Source organism: Zophobas morio, unplaced genomic scaffold, assembly GCF_036711695.1.
Source record: "Zophobas morio isolate AGI-343-1 ecotype UQ-CSIRO unplaced genomic scaffold, CSIRO_AGI_Zmor_V1 ptg000004l, whole genome shotgun sequence".
NCBI lineage: Eukaryota > Metazoa > Arthropoda > Insecta > Coleoptera > Tenebrionidae > Zophobas > Zophobas morio.
In genome coordinates this window covers 11,127,228-11,143,628 of record NW_026972109.1, presented here as the reverse complement: position 1 = coordinate 11,143,628, position 16,401 = coordinate 11,127,228, and the positions used below count along the sequence as shown (strand labels likewise).

At 34.7% G+C, this 16,401-nt stretch overlaps 1 protein-coding gene across 1 annotated transcript in view; it reads right to left on the bottom strand.

The window, feature by feature from the left end:
* The window catches only part of LOC135141331 (GATA-binding factor C-like), a 72,302-nt gene that overhangs the window by 33,215 nt on the left and 22,686 nt on the right, over positions 1-16,401 (bottom strand). The window contains exon 4 of the mRNA XM_064072336.1: positions 11,578-11,723. Coding sequence (XP_063928406.1) covers positions 11,578-11,723 — 146 coding nt within the window. The remainder of the gene's footprint in view (positions 1-11,577; positions 11,724-16,401) is intronic.

The following is a 16,401-nucleotide window of genomic DNA, read 5'->3' as shown; positions in this document are numbered from 1 at the left end:
GTTGCGTTGCGGCCCGTCTATTTACAATAGTCAGTACCAGAGGGAATTTACACCGGTCACAAGCGAATCGCCGATTGTCCGTCGATCGTCGATTCGCTGGAATGTAAAAGTGGTACGGCGGACGGATCCATCGATCAAAGTCAATATTATTAATAATCAAAGTCAAATATCGGAATGGAAAAAAATCACGTTTAAATACGTGTGCACGTACCCGGGGCCACCAAAATCCTCCGCCATTCAACGCAATTACACGTATTGTGTCTGGCATTTTTCGAATACCTTCCAGTTATGTCCTAATTGTACCTACATCGGTGATAATACCATATTAATGGTACACACAATTAGAAACCGATTTATGCGAACAAATCGCCCTTCTAACACGAGGTAATTTGTAGCAACACACACGATGAGTTAATGTGAAATTTCTAGTTTTCTGTTGCTGAAACTCTGGCAAATTAACGGCAATTGTTTCGTTTATGTGTTGCAACCGACGTTTCGCTTTCATGTTATTGCACCTTATAAAAATTCTAACCTTGTCTTTAAATCATAATTCCACAATGGATGCCTCCAAATGATCGTTATTAGGAAATATAGCGGCAATAAATTTTAATAAATTATGCGCTGGCCGTCCGACTAATTCAAAATCGATAAAAAAGTAATTATTTCCGATTGACTACCACATTTCCCGATCTTTCTGTTATACACACGAACTATCTTGATCAATATCAACTCGTAGAACAAAGATCGCACCTGAAGTAATTGCCCGTTTCGTCCTTATTTCCAATCTCAAATCATCAAAGCTTTCCCATTTTCCTTCTTAAACTGAGAAAGGGAAAGGTTAATTTTCCTTGATGACTTCTTGCTGACAGATCTTATCACACCAACGATAATACTTTTTTCTTAATTACATTAACCCAAATTTGTCGATTATGGATATACGAGGATTATCAAGATAAATCGCTTTTTCGCTTATTATGATCGTTCTGTACACTTTATTTACAGAATGAATAAAAGAATTATCAATCAATAACCTACTCCCTACTACCTTTGAGCAATGGGTAAAATCAAGGCACAGTTTCGACATTCCTGCATGTTTATTTGTGATAAAAAGCGATAAATTTTATTGCATCGTAAATACGCTACTTAAATTTAGGCTGAAATTCGCAAATAAAATAACCCATTGTATGTTTCTCTGCCGGACTTTTTTATCAAAATTTGCAAAATTTGCTCGCGTTTGAAGTTTTTCAGCTCAATCTCACACGCAAAATCATAATTCGAGAAGTGGAGGGAATGGAGAGTCGGAAAGTTGAAGAAGGGAACGAAGATGCAAAAAGGAGATAAACAGTCAGAAACACACGGAAAAATAAACATTGATATAGTGATTTTGGAATTTATCAAAGAGATTGGCTGAAAACACAAAGTAAAATTCTTACTTCCCGACTTGCGACGTTATTGTTTTTCGACGTTTCATGACCCCTATAGAGTACGAAAAAAGTAGTCTGTGTCTATGTCAGTTTTCTAGACAGATAATTTCCAAACTATTTGACCAATTGTTGTCAAACTTTGTACGTATATCAGGAATATATATATATATAACTAGATCATAAAACGCTAACCAAAATTTGGATAATTATCCCCACTAAGAATTTGATGACGTCATGTCAAAAGATTAAAAAGATTTCAATGTTATACAATAATATAGGTACTCCTACACTTGCGGTAGGTTCACGAATCCACTTTGAGTTTTTCTCGTAGACATCTAAAGTTTGGTAAAAAAAATCCAAATTGTATAATCACCCTTTTATACTTAACCCAAAGGCTTCTCGTTTGAAGCGTTGACTGGGTGGCTTTTTTTATCTTAAATTGTGACTCTTGTCTACTTTTTACTAGATCACGAGTGATTCACCCAACTTTTTTATTATCAAATGTCAAGAACGGTACACTCCAGTGTATTATTAGTATCACACTGCACATGTCGGAATTGACATAGTTGTCCTGGTTGAAATAATGTTGATTGAAGCCATAACCTTGCCTTTTATCAATTCATTTATATTTTTGAAGCAATTCGTTCTGGCCAACAAAATGAAAAACATAATGCGTTCGAATCATAGACAGTGGTGTGGTATGGGTGCTTAAAGTATGATACCTTAATTAATTTAGAAAAACAAGCTCTATAAAAAAATATACTGGATGTCTTACACTTTTATTCGTATTACTAATTTATATTTTTATTTAAATGTATAGAGGTTATCACAAATAATAGTTCGCAAAATCTTTTTTTTTTAATTTTCAAAGAAGTGAGACATGCTGAAGTGTAGTTAGGGGGCCAGGGAAGTCCTGTCAAATACAAAACCTTCGACCAACTTTATACACTTCCTTTCGCATAATGTCTATCTACATAAGCACTAAAAATTTGTTTCTTGTGCCTGGAGACAAATCAAATATTATTTCAGAGGTCACTGCAGGTGGTATACCTACATACTTCATTATTACAATAATGTTTTCCCATGGCTTTAAAATGCGCCGTCTATTGTACAAAAGTTTATTCATAGAAATCTTACGTCATTTTTATTAATACTAAATCTGCATGGTGTATAAAAAGCTACAAGAAATATATTTCTGGAACAACTGGCGTTGTAAACCGATCTAGAACTTGAGGAATCAAATTTGTCACTAGATTTTACATTACGAATTTTGCTTTTTTAAAGTTGGAAGAATTTTCCACAACAAGAATAAAGCTGTTTAAGGCAAATGCGAGATTGAAGATTGAAAATTTTCTTATTACTGAAAGACTGAAATTTTGACTACCCAGAAAAAATCAAGCTATGATAATTTTGAAAAAGTTGTAAGAAAAATAAGACTCACACTAATTATAACATTCCCACTTTTAGAATTTTAGTGAAACTGATGATTTTTGGGAGATAATCGAAAAAACAATTATCTAATAAAGTAATACTGAAAAGTATTTGTCTAATAAATTTTCACGGGTATATCAGCATCGACGACCTTTTTGCATTTATAAATAGTCACTCGAGTAATAAAAATCAAAAACGTCTTGATGCAACTATCAACGACAGTTCCCATCATCTTCCTCGCAAATTTTTGACTTCCTCCTCACGACATCCCATATAAAGAAAAGGCCCCATAAAAATGATAAAACGCCGTTCGACTCTCCACTTTAATACCAAAACTGCCTAGTTTATTGGTCACGTTCAGCACCATCAGAATGCCAACCGCTAGCTCCATTCATCTATTCAAAGAAACCAGCGAATTAACAAATAAATTACCAAGCATAGCTCCACACTTGCTTGTCATTCGTCACACGGCCCTGCTTTAACGCAAATAACAATATATCAATTTCACAAACCCGCTTTCCTCCGTCGTCCACGTTCCCAAGCCGGCCCAATCGATCCTCCAGACCAAGAAATGGCTTTTTGACAGAGCAATCGCGCCTTCCTCCAAGTAGCGTTATTAATTTTCGCATCGGCAATAATAACGGCCGTCGGTGAAGGTGTTGAACGCCTTCTTCTGCAGCGATATTTAAGGCTGAATTATCGAGAACGCATAAATCGCGTCCGGTCAACCTGTAGCACGTAGATTTACGCCGGGCTCCGGACGCCGTGCCGTAGGCGCAAAACGCCGTCCTGCCTCATCAATAACTCGTCAATGAAAGGTGCTACTTACGATTTAAATATTTAACCTGATAATAAGACGGTGTCCGCGTATTTGCATAATATACGACACCTGTGCTGACTGATTGCGGCGGGGGACAACCCTCCATATTTCATTAGGGGCGGCGGTGACGCGACTTCTATATCACCTTTTTTCAGACAAGAATCGATACGCCGGAGCGCCAAGAAGCGCTGCTTGTGGTCATTACGCGGACAAACGTGTTTCGTTGAACTTCCATGCCACTGGAGTAATTTAACTAATAGAAGTGGACCAAGCGTACTGCCCTGAATAAATATATTATTTCTACTCCGTGTCGTCTACGAAAGAAACAAAACGAAGATAACGCAACTGCGGGTCAGCACTAGATCACGCTTACAGTCTTGGTTTTTATTATTTTTGTACAGGAGGAAAATTTTAGAGTCTATTTAAACCACAATGCTCAAACACTCTTCCCGGTAAAGATCCTCGTCAATCCATCGTCATACCGACCTACGAATCTCAGGGTTGTAATTAGGAAAATAATTATTGACAGAAATTCGCTCTTTACAAAGCAACGCAGATACGATTCCGTACAGCGTTTGGCGACTGCAAAGGTCTATAACAATTTTTGAGAACTTTCACGTTTTCCACCTAAAATCGTTGATATTGCAGATAAATAAAATGGGAACCAATATGGAACCCTGTCATACTCTTAACCTACATTAAGAATTTCTGATTTGAATTAGTTTTTACATCAAAATGTTTCCACACTATATATTGCTAAAGGTCGATTCATAAACTTGTCGCTGACGTTGCCGTTGTCCGTTGACGTTGCCGTTGGAAGATAAATACACAGCGAAGGTATGAGTCGCCGTTGTTTATATCATCCAATCAAATTGCGGTAGTGTGCAGTGCTGCCAAATTCAAGGAGAATCCCCTGAAGTAAGGCGAACATTTTTTTGGTTGACAGCCTAATTCCACGAAAATTACCGAAACCCTCATATTTTAAATAGCTGTCATCATTTTCTCCACTGTAGCTTTCTGTCAGTACTTACGCATGGTTAAGGATAGTTCTCGACGTTTAAGTCAACAAGATTTACTGCTGTTCATCTCAAAAACAGATTAGGTATTATAAGTACAAGGGTTTACATTTTGTCCCTTTTTCACAACAAGAAAGGTAAAACATGTTGAAAATGGTAAATTTTTGTAGGAAAGTATCAATTTTGCAATTAGCCTCCGACCCTCGGTCGGACAACGAATGAAAAATTAATCACAATTGAGCTTGAGATGGTTATGGGTCGGGCTTTATTTTTGGCTTGTTTTTTTTTTCTTAATATACATAGTATTCTTTGAACAATGCGATACTCAAACACATGTTTTTTATTTCTTCTAAAGAAATAAGGATTTTGCAATTAAACTCCACCCCCTTGGCTCAAGACAAATAAAAAAATCACCACAATTGAGATAGATCGGGTAGGTGAGGCTTATATTTTGCCTTTTTTTCTTAATATGTGTAGTCATCTTTTGCAACAAGAAACTTAAAACATGTTTAAAATAGTAAAATTGTATAGGAAAATATCAATTTTGCAATTACGCTCCGCCCCTCGGTCTAACAAAGAATGAAAAATTCATCACGATTGAGATCGAGACGGATGGCTGGGGCTTCGCTTTTGGTTTTCTTTTTTAATTAATACATTTAGTTTTCTTTGTACTTAAGAACATAATTCACGTGGTAATTTCTCGTAGAAAAATAAGGATTTTACAATTAAGCTCTGCTCCTCGGCTTACATTAAATAAAAAAAATCATCAGAATTGAGATAGGGCGGGTGGGCGGGGCTACATTTTGCCTTTTTTTTCTTAATATGTGTAGATTTATTTTGACAACAAGAAACTTAAAGTATGTAATCGTAAATTTTTGTAGTAATCAAATTAAATCCTCCACTTTTCTTGTACAACCCCTTTAAATACGTCAAAAGTTGTACATCAAAGTTACTATCAACGGCAACTTGGCAGCGAAGTATATAAATGACATTTTTCAGCTCTAAAAGCAACGTCAGCGGGAACTGCAACTGGAACGTCAACAAGTTTATCAATCCCACTTAAGTGACTAACCCTTCAAGGGAATGCCTTGAACGTCATAGGCCTGTAGTTTGCAGAGGAGTTTTTCGTGCGTTAATAGTATCAAAGGCTTACTTAGCTCACCAACAGGATATTCTCTTTTTTCTATACAAATCCTATACATAATAATATGTTATCATGAAAATGATTAACAACGTCAAAAATGGAGCTGCTAGATCTGAAATCAAACTGATCTTTCGATTAAATATTATACGTTCTAAGTGATTATGCAAACGCGATAAAAAGCAGTACTCATATATTTTTGAAAAGCTCTATGTTAATGCGATTGGTCTATAATTATTCAAATCATCTTTTTTGTATATTGGATGACTTTGTTAAATATCAGCTTTAAAGGAAAATCACCCGTTGCAAAGGATATATTAATTAACTTCTCGCTTAAATGAATTTATATAAATTTTTTTAACAAAAATGTTGGAACATAGGAAAGACACGAGTTCCTTATGCATTAGATATTTTTTAGGAGTTTTCTATTATTTATAGACATACTATGTGTTGAATTTGCAATTTGATTCGTATTTGAACTCACAGAAACAAATTTGCAGTCAACTAAATGACGTTAACCACTGCCATCCCGCATACTATAAAATCGATTAAGCCTCTTGTTAATCAAACTCCGCGTTCCTTGTACCATGTTGTAATTACGGCAAGTGATTGAGAAAACATCAATGTCAGCAAAAAAATTATTAATTTGTGTTTTTTAATTGTCGACACGTTCATACATCAGCCGTAAATTTTTTACGCTTCGACGTTCACTGCGACTGTTTTTCTGATCGGACAGAAGTGGGGCACGCGTAGTGCCTTGAGGTACGCCTTCGAACGTCCACGGTCTCGGAGCGGCTCCTTATCGCGCCGAGGACTTTTGGTACGAAAATGCGGTATGGAATAGGGCCACGCGTAGCGCCCTGAGGTGCGCCGGGGAATTTACGGGGGATCTCGATTCTCCAAAGGACGAGCGTGACAGGACAAGGGGGCTTCTCTAATTTACGACAAATTTTGAGCACACGATATCCACCGGTTGCCGGATGAATGCGTCTAATTTTAATGATAGAGCCAGTTTCGACCTTAGTAAATCATAACGCCGCCACGCCTAACTTTCCAAATCACAATACGACAATTAATGATCTATTGTGGCCTCAGCAGCGAGTTCCACAGGTCTAACCTCCATCCACGAAACAATTCTCGATCAATTAACTAATTCGAGCCGTGTCGTTTGATACCAAAAATGGGATAATGCGACAATTTTTACGTCGTATTATGTGGGACTGCGATGATAAATACAATAATTTAATGCCACAATACAAGAGTCGATACGGTGGGCGTATCATTAAAATAGTCTAGTAGCTGGTGTATAGCATTACAGTGTGGGCAACGACATTAGGAATAGAAAACACGTTTTTATTGATGTACTTGCGATATAAGGCCAATTGAAGGCATCCAGGAAACGCATTTTCTGTGTCGGTTTTTTTTAGTACCGCGGTACTGAGTTAAGTTTGTGACGGTTTCAACATTGCCAGCGTTGGCCTTTTGACGTTTCCAAGTCGATGAAACTCGTCCTCTAGAGACCAAAAAGTAGAAGCCAACGAATACCAATCCACTCTTGAAAAATTCAAAGTGTAGACATTAACCAGCTCGTAAAAGCGTTTAACTCACGTTTATAGCAGTGTCCAGTTGAAATTTTACGATGGTGAATTTTATATCAAACAAGAGCTTGAATAATTCACTTCGAATTGGAATTATGAGTACTTTGCATTTTAATTGATTCCGATAAATATCTAAGGAAGTTAATTACCGTCGCAATAATTGATGGTTCCGCCAGTGTCAGACGAATTATCACACGAGCAGAAAAAATCTTTGAAGGTACGTATGTCAGATGCGAAGGAGTGAAGACAGCGGTCAGTGCCGGGGGCCTCGAACTCGCCGACAAAGATAATATGTAGAGCACATATATTAACATATATTATGCGCCCCGGGGCCCCCCGATCCCGTGTTTCTATTGTGCAGTTGTGTAAGGCCCACAATCGCCGGCCCATAAACAAACAGAACGAGTGGTGCCGAGGGCCTTCCGTCCAACCATACATACACGCAGAAAAATTTTACCCTACATACGATATCACACACTTGACAAGCAGCCTTACATACTTCAGGCATAAGAGTGCATTCTTCCTGAAGTCTTTAGTTGACGTGGTAAACGACACGCCTTTCAGGCACATTCAACAGGGTAGCGGTAACACTTCAAAAAATTTAGATTTTTTGCAAAAAAGATCTCGAGGCTTGTTGAATGAAAAACATTTAAAGCCTCGTCTGGTTCCTACGAAACGGAACATTGTCCACAACCATAACAGGAAGGCGACGCAAACATAGTTGAACTTGTTCGACAAGTTTCAGTTTTCATCAGTAGTGAAAAAATGCACTTGGGCGCACTTAAAATTTACAACGCATTAATTATGTTCGAATCAAAATAAAACTTTCCGTACTGCTATGTAGATTTCAGTGGTACCTACTAGTGCAATTTTTGTTTGAAATATCGCAGTGTTTCTAAAACAAGTCGATTTTCTCGGTGTACGCGTTAAGGAATAGCCTGTCTTCCTCCTGAAATGTCAAATACGTCATACGCAATCTTATTTTGTTGTCTGGCGAGTTTAACTGTACAGCGTACCGGGAGCGTCCGGAATTATGGCACTGTGAAGAGTGTTTCTTTGGTCGATTTTTGATTTATGCAAGCGTGAAAGAGACAGGCGATACATCAAATATGCAAAATGCAAAAGAAACTCCGAAAAGTTAAAACAATGGCACCGGTCCAGGTGTTTGGGACCGGATCGCTCCGGGCGCAAAATGATTAATAATAATCCTACTGTATGGTATCTCAGTGATCTCATACCAACGTGCACACGTTTACTGTACGTATATAAACTAGAGATATAATACAATGCACCAAAGATCGTTACAGGACCACGAATTAATCAATCCGGTCTCTCGAATAGCGGAAGTTGATAATTAAACGTAAGAAGCGTATTTATTATTTTAATAGGAGATTTATGGGCCATAAACCTTATTAATAATGCGATATTGCTGATTAGGTGAAGACACAAATCATTGGATGCCCACGAGGCGAATATAATTGACACATTGACTGCAGTGGATCATTTTTTACTGAGCAACTATGTAATTTTCAGATGCGGACGTCGAAGTATTAAAAAAATTCGTGCACCGCTTTTTATCATTTTGAGTCTGTCAAGGTGGAACGGCGAATGATGTAACGGTTTGGTTCTTAATAATAATGGCCAAGTAGTACCTCGTTAATAAAATTAATACAAATAGTTTAAAACTCGAAAATAGATTTAATAATTTAACTACGGGATAATTGAACGGGAAAAGCCCGCCAGCGCTTGTTACTTTTTTCGGATTCAGTTTAACGCGGACTAGAAATAAGTACTTGGCGCGATGAAAGCACCTAAAAAGTGTGCTCGGGTAAAAGTAAAGGGAAAACTTACGGTTTTTCACGGTAGGAGCCCCACACTGTTCCAAAAATGTGGTTTCTAATAGAAAATGAAATTAAAAGTACTTTCAATTTTTTTGCGTATTTTTATGGTGTGGAAAATACAACATTTCGGATTTTTCTACGTAACAGCAATAACTATTTGATAAAAGATTTAGTACCTCATAAAATAATTATTTAAGCGAGAGTATTGACACCAAAAACATTAAATAAAGCAATAAAAAATGAAATACAGTTTCCTTGAAATACTGCAAACCCACAAGCATTTTTGAATTTATATTTTATAGTTAAACGAATTTTATATTTTGAAGAAAAAGTTTTTATTGGTTAATAAATAACTTTTCGCACATAGCGTAGATCACTGAAGCATTCTAAGTAACTTTAGTAAGTTAAAATTTTGCTGATACCATCGCAATAGGTGTAAAATGTGTAAAAATGCGTATCAGATAAATTAACGAGGCACCACATCACTTGTATTTACTTATAAATTTTATTTAGGCTATTTGAAACCAAGAGTTATAACATTCAAAGGTTCACTATACTTTACACGAAATGTTGTTTTAGTTTAACATTTATGGTTAACTAACCTACTATACTCCGTTTACCGAACAGATGGAGTTGTAGATAAAAGTGCGTGATCTTCACGTGATAACGACTGTTATTTGATATTGCGTGTAATTCAATCTTTTTAAAGAATCCTCTTTGTCTTGTTTTGTTTTGTCATTATTAAATATTTTATATTAACAATATGTTTAGAATAATATTCTCTAATGGATCCAAAAAACATATTTTCAAACATCACGTGAAGCGCACGTGATCACTCTATCTGTTGGATAAACAGACTATTAGTGAATTCTGTATAACTGACAAGATTTGTTTTACCCAGATATAAATAATCTCACAATCAGATTACTTCGAGTCTTTCAAAATTTCACGACGGCTTTTCAAAAATTCTAAATTTGGGGACCCTGAACCTTACAATAAGTCAATTTCAAAAACGTAAGATTTCGCACGTTGATAGTATAGAAGAACTAATTAAGGACCAATTTGGATGGCATCACCACGAGACGCGAATTGGACTCATCTCCTGTCGGATTAACTCCCAATTTTTAATTGGACTCGCCATTCCTCTAAGTCCCTCTATAACCTCCTCCCCGTGTCCACCACAATAACAATTACAGTTTACCATTTTATTCATCCGGGGCAAATTGAATTGTGTTTGTGCTCTCGTCTCGTCTCCATGACGTATTGTATGTTATTTTTCTATGCATTTCTTTGAGGCATTGTGGCCTGTTATCTAAATCAGCGATGTTTATCGTCATATTTCAGACACAATGGTTCACGCCGGGCAGTAGCATGGTTCTTATCAGCAGCGACATCGCGACTTACTCTCCTCGAAATACGTTTTTAAAATTAACTCGGAATAAGAGAGAAGAAGAGCGAAGGAGAGCGATTTCAATGGGCTCCTTCATAGGCTAATGAGTTCTGGACGATTACGGCCGTACACTCATCCCATTTGTTAGGCGAGTTAGTGACACTGAATAAATGCCTTTCTGCAGTAACCGAAATCGCTTCCCAGAACCGAGGCGTGTACGCATTTATATACATGCATCAATTTTTCATTTAACTTTTAATTTAGATTCGACTGCACTCTTTATTTGCCGCGATTAATCCACTTACTAATCGAGATTCGGATCTGGAGGAGTATAACTCAAAAAATGATGCACTATTGAAAAAAGATTACGAAAACAGGGGTGAACTTAAAAGCCTAATCGAGAACAATTTCGTTCCGAGTTGGCTTCGATCAACAATGAACGTTCTCAGAGAGACAAAAAAATGCCCAAGTCGGGTTTCATAATTTCGCGGTCTGTTTCGGTTGCATCACTGTCTGAAGCCGGCCCTGAGAAGTATGATTCACAATAGTCACAAATAGGAACTACTTGTGCAAATTACGAACAAAAGAAAATCAGTTGCCATCATTTGCATAAATTATACACTTTGTATTGTTAGATGCAATACAAATCGGTACTAAAACACAATGTAATACAATTGAAGCTGCTGATTATTCCCAAAATAGAAAAAATAACACATTAATATGTAAATTTCTGCGACATGACTTTATTCTATGCCATATTTCGTTACTGACGACGCACGCAGCATTTCCGAAACACAGTTACCACTATATGTTTAATACGGATTCAATGGAAAAGACGAGTAATTTTGAAACTATTAACTACCTCGTATAAGTTTTGATGGTAGAGATAATAATTAATTGCTGATTATGAACTTACCAGTCTTCTTTTTGGTTTGATGAGTGGCCTGTTTTGTCCATTCATCTTATAATAAAGTCCACACGCATTGCAGAGGTAGTGTCCGGTGCCGTCGCGTCGCCACAGCGGCGTGCTCGTCGCACCACAATTGACGCACTCCCTACCCTCTAAGGACAAAATTAAAAAAACATATGTTAGACAATATGTTACACGTTTTAGTTGAACGACAATAAACTCCCCTTAAGCTTATAGACATGCTCAAGCCAATCCATCATTCGATAGGAGGACGATTATTATTAAATGATCACAGAACTGTATACGGTGAATGAAAATCAATATTTGTGTCACTACGTTTGTTTATTTTTCAGTTTTGGCTTTTAAATGGGTCCCGAGGTAATTACATGCTTGTTGACGTGTATGTTTAATATTACTTCGTATATCAATTTTACTAAGAGTCTCGCAATTTGCTGTTGCCAAAATAAAATGAAAAATGATGAGATGTCACAATATAGAGGTATTGCGCTTATTAAACTAAAAGTACGATTAAAACTAAGAGTAATAGTTTGATAATAGTTAAGAGCACTTCAAATTTTTACTGTAATGATCAAAGTACTTAATTTCAATTTTCTCAAGTGAGAACTCATACTTCACTAAGTTTTTTAAATTTCTGGTAGTATTCTTGTTCATGTTTTCGATTAAAATTCTTTTCAAATATACCTACTGCAAATGATTTATGTTATCAGTATTAAATTTGTTTTTTTAACTTACAAATTTAACACCAGTATCACTTTCCAATCTAAGATTTCATCATTATTGACAAACTAAATAAGTATGTGATATCTTAATACAAAAATATCAATATTTGTCTAAATGAAATTTTACAACAATATTTTTCTCGTTATTAAGTGCCTGATAATATCAAGGCAATATATACATTAAATGCTTTCTAAAAATTAAAAAAATTCAAAAATAACACCAAAAGATTGTCACTATATATATATTTTTAATAAGGCTTGTAAACTTTAGTTTATACTCCGGAAATACGAACTTTTCATAACTAGTTTGTAAACTGCCAAATTTTAATAACCTTTCCAGTTTATAAAATCTCACCCTGAACTTACTTTGTAATTTTTAAAATTTTGTCTGCATGCAAGAATATGCCTGTGAGAAAATTGTGATCAAAATGTACATATAGATTAATTTTGACAATTTTTTATATATCGAGACAGGAACATATAAATACGATTGAAGACAATCCTGGATTTTTGAAGATTTGTTTTTGATAAAATTTTTGTCTTGCCAGATTACCATGAATTTGAAAACAAGAGTTAAAGATGCAACAATCAAAGACAAATTTTCAAAAATCCATGGCTGTCTTTGATCATGTTTTTTGGACTTCGGCGAAATCAAATAAATCGGTTCTGAGGTAATCGATAATGCAATACGAAGGTGCATTTTTCAATAAAGAAATATTTGATAAATCTTTTAACGTAGTTTTAGTGTCTTACTAAGTAAATCTAAAAAAAAACTATATTTTTCTAGTGCACCACCATTTTTATGATAAGAAATTACACAAGTATTTGGTTCAGTGGTTTAGGTAATTATTATCTAATAAAATCACCAACAATCAAATAAGTGATGCAGAAAATGAGAAACTTGAATTTTCGTAAAAAATTTAACTTCCAGAAAATATGAATTCCGATATTTTTCAAAATGACCACGAAAAGTAAAACTAGATCTTTCCACATATGTATCTGGATGAGTCACTAGGCGGTCCTCAATATCTCATTAACAATTATTATTATCTAGAGATCGAAAAAAAGACAGAGACTAAATTTTAGACGGTTCTTTCAGTAATATATAGTAAAATATTTTCAAATATGCATGAGTGTTTTGTTTTTGAAGCATAGCCCACAATTTTTTTTAATAGAACACCTGTATTATTTTTGAAATTCCGATACGAAGTTGCCATTTTTACGAGTATGTACCTTTTTAACAATGCACAAAAAATTCGTAATAACCATATTTTTAAGATTTGCAATATTTTATGGAGAAATAAACAAGGCACTTTGTTGTGGTACCAAATACATCAAATTTTAATATACAGAATGTTCATAAAAAAATCTAAAACGTTACAATTTTCACGCACCAATTTTTACCTAAGTTTTTTCCAAAAATAACACCCTGAATTTTATTACTGAATCTTAACTACTCTGTTTTTGTTCTCTTTTTTCCCACGTCGGTGTATCTTTCAAAAAAATTAAAATCCCAATAATGCAATAAAGAAAACAAAAAACAAAGTAAGATGGAGTAGTAAAATGCAAGATGTTTTATTGGAAAAAACGAAATTTCGAATTTTGAAAATTGTAATATGTAAATACAATTGTTTAGAAACACTCCGTATATTAAGACACGCTTTTATTTATAACCACAACAAAACGGATAGCTTTATTTATCTCTTCGCAAAATATTGTAACATAGATTTTGAAAAATAACCCTATTGCGAGTTTTTTTTGGTTCCAATTACAAAATTATTGATTTCGAAAGTAGTAAAAATGGTTGAAATTTCAAAAATCCTTAAAAAATTCTAGAAAATTCAGAAATTCCGAAAGTGCTAAAATTCTAGATACTTTAAAATTTAAAAAATGCAGAAGTTCTGAAGATGTCAAAAATTCTGCTTTTAAAATTTCAAACTGTCTATTCAATCATAGAAATTTGAAAATTCATAAAAGGGCATTAATAGTTAAACATCTGAAGTTAAGTCCTAAAAATTACAATTATTTCGACAATTCCAAAAATTCGATTAACAAAAAAATTCTAAAAAACTGCAAAAATATAGAAAGAATGGAAATTCGAAAACTATAGAATTGAAAAATAGTAAAAATGCTTGAAATTTTAAATATTTGTAAAAAATCCTAGAAAATTCTTAACTTACAGATATGTTAAAAATCTAGAAACTTTAAAATTCCAAAAATCCAGACGTTCTAAAGGTGACAATTCTAACAATTTTGAAATTTCAAAACAGTTTTTTTTTATAATAGAATTTTGAAAACTTCAAAAGGGTCGTAAATAGTTAAACACTTGTAAGTCTAGAAATTCCAAAAATTCCATAAACTAGAAATTTCTAAGAAAATTTAAAGATTCTATAAATTTTAGATACTTCATGTCGTAAATTAGAGAAAAGTTTAATAATACTCTCAGAAATTCCAACGCGATCTAAGTAATTCCAAAAATTGCAAAATTTACAACAATTCCATAACTCAAAAATAATAAAAAAATAAAATGTACATTCGAAAACTCCATGGATTCCAAAAATCGTAAAAATGCTTGAAATTTTGAAAAAATCATCCAATTCCATTGTAAAAAAGATTTAAAAATATGGAATAATGTAGTAAGGTCGCATCAGAATTTGAAAAATAAACTGTACCTAATTATGACCTTAAGAAGAGGTCAATCAAAATATGTAAAAATATGTAGGGCTACTTGAAAAAAATAAGTTGTGTTACGCTTTAAACACAGAACACTCTGTATAGTTGAAAGCAATTTTAATGTATGGTCCTCAAAGAACTGGACAATTTTAAGTCTTAGATTTTTTTCTATTTTTAATAATAATTAATGAGGTATCGAGGAGCGCGTGCTTAGTATTTCACCTTGTACACGTAAACAGTGGCAGTCCACACTGTTTATTACCTTATTTCTTTTTATAAGCTGACGTTTTTCTAATTCAAACGACGATAATTGGTCCTGATCGAGATAAAGTTCATTTTGATAGGAATCCAATTTTTATACAACAGCTTATTAAAAAATACACGCTGTACAGACATTGGTATTTAAAGTAAATAGAAATTATCTCTAAAACGAAGTATTGCAGCTAAATTTATCAAAATATAGGTAGCAGTGAAAACTGTTAATGTTACAAAACAACAAAAAAAAAAGGAAGTACTTGATAGTAGGACTCTCATTTAAATCAAGCGCAAGCTTTTTTCTTAAAGCTTCTGTTTTAATAATTTCATAACGTACAGGTTATGAATGAACAATAAAAGCGCTCCCGTTTTAGCAGGCAAATTTCCCCTGCTTCTGAAATTCACACTAAAACATTTTAGATAAACAGTTTATGTGAATTTTGGTTTATTCTAAAAATAAATATTTTACGAGACTTGCAATATAAAAAAATAAACAAATGCGAGAAGATAAGATTAGATAAACGATAATAAATTTCAACTAAAATATAGCCGAAGTTCAACAATGTTCACGTTAGATCGATTAGTTGAATTTCAACAATTAATTAACAGCATTAAGTCCTCCAATCGACTGATCTTCAGTGCCTCTTAATCGCTTTGTCACACTGTCTGTAATTAAACAAGCAAAGCATACACAATCGTGTGTGGTCTAACGTGTGTACAGCCTTATGCGTAATTAAATTCAGAATTTACCCGACTTAGCTTAATTACGTCAAAGAATTTTAACAAGCTCTACCACCAGGGTCAAAAGTGAAACTCCCCAGACCAAACGCGATCGTTAGCAAGCGCATGCACATACAGGGTGTTCGAAGAAGAGAAAAAACATGCAAACATTCACCAGTGGGTACTCCGTGTGTCCGCGGTATTCACCAAAATCCTCGAATTTTCGAACAGATTTCGACTGAATTCAGCCGGAAGCAAAGGGCGGAGGGTGATCGATTTTCAACCCCTCGCCTCGCCCACCATAACCGATCAATTTCACACAACATTGCTCCAGTTTATACAAGCATATTTAAAACATTTCCAAGTTCTGGGCCCGCGCTAAGGTAAACATCTGAAGGCCTTTATGCACGACAATCGGAACGAAAATATGTCAAGGAAGCAC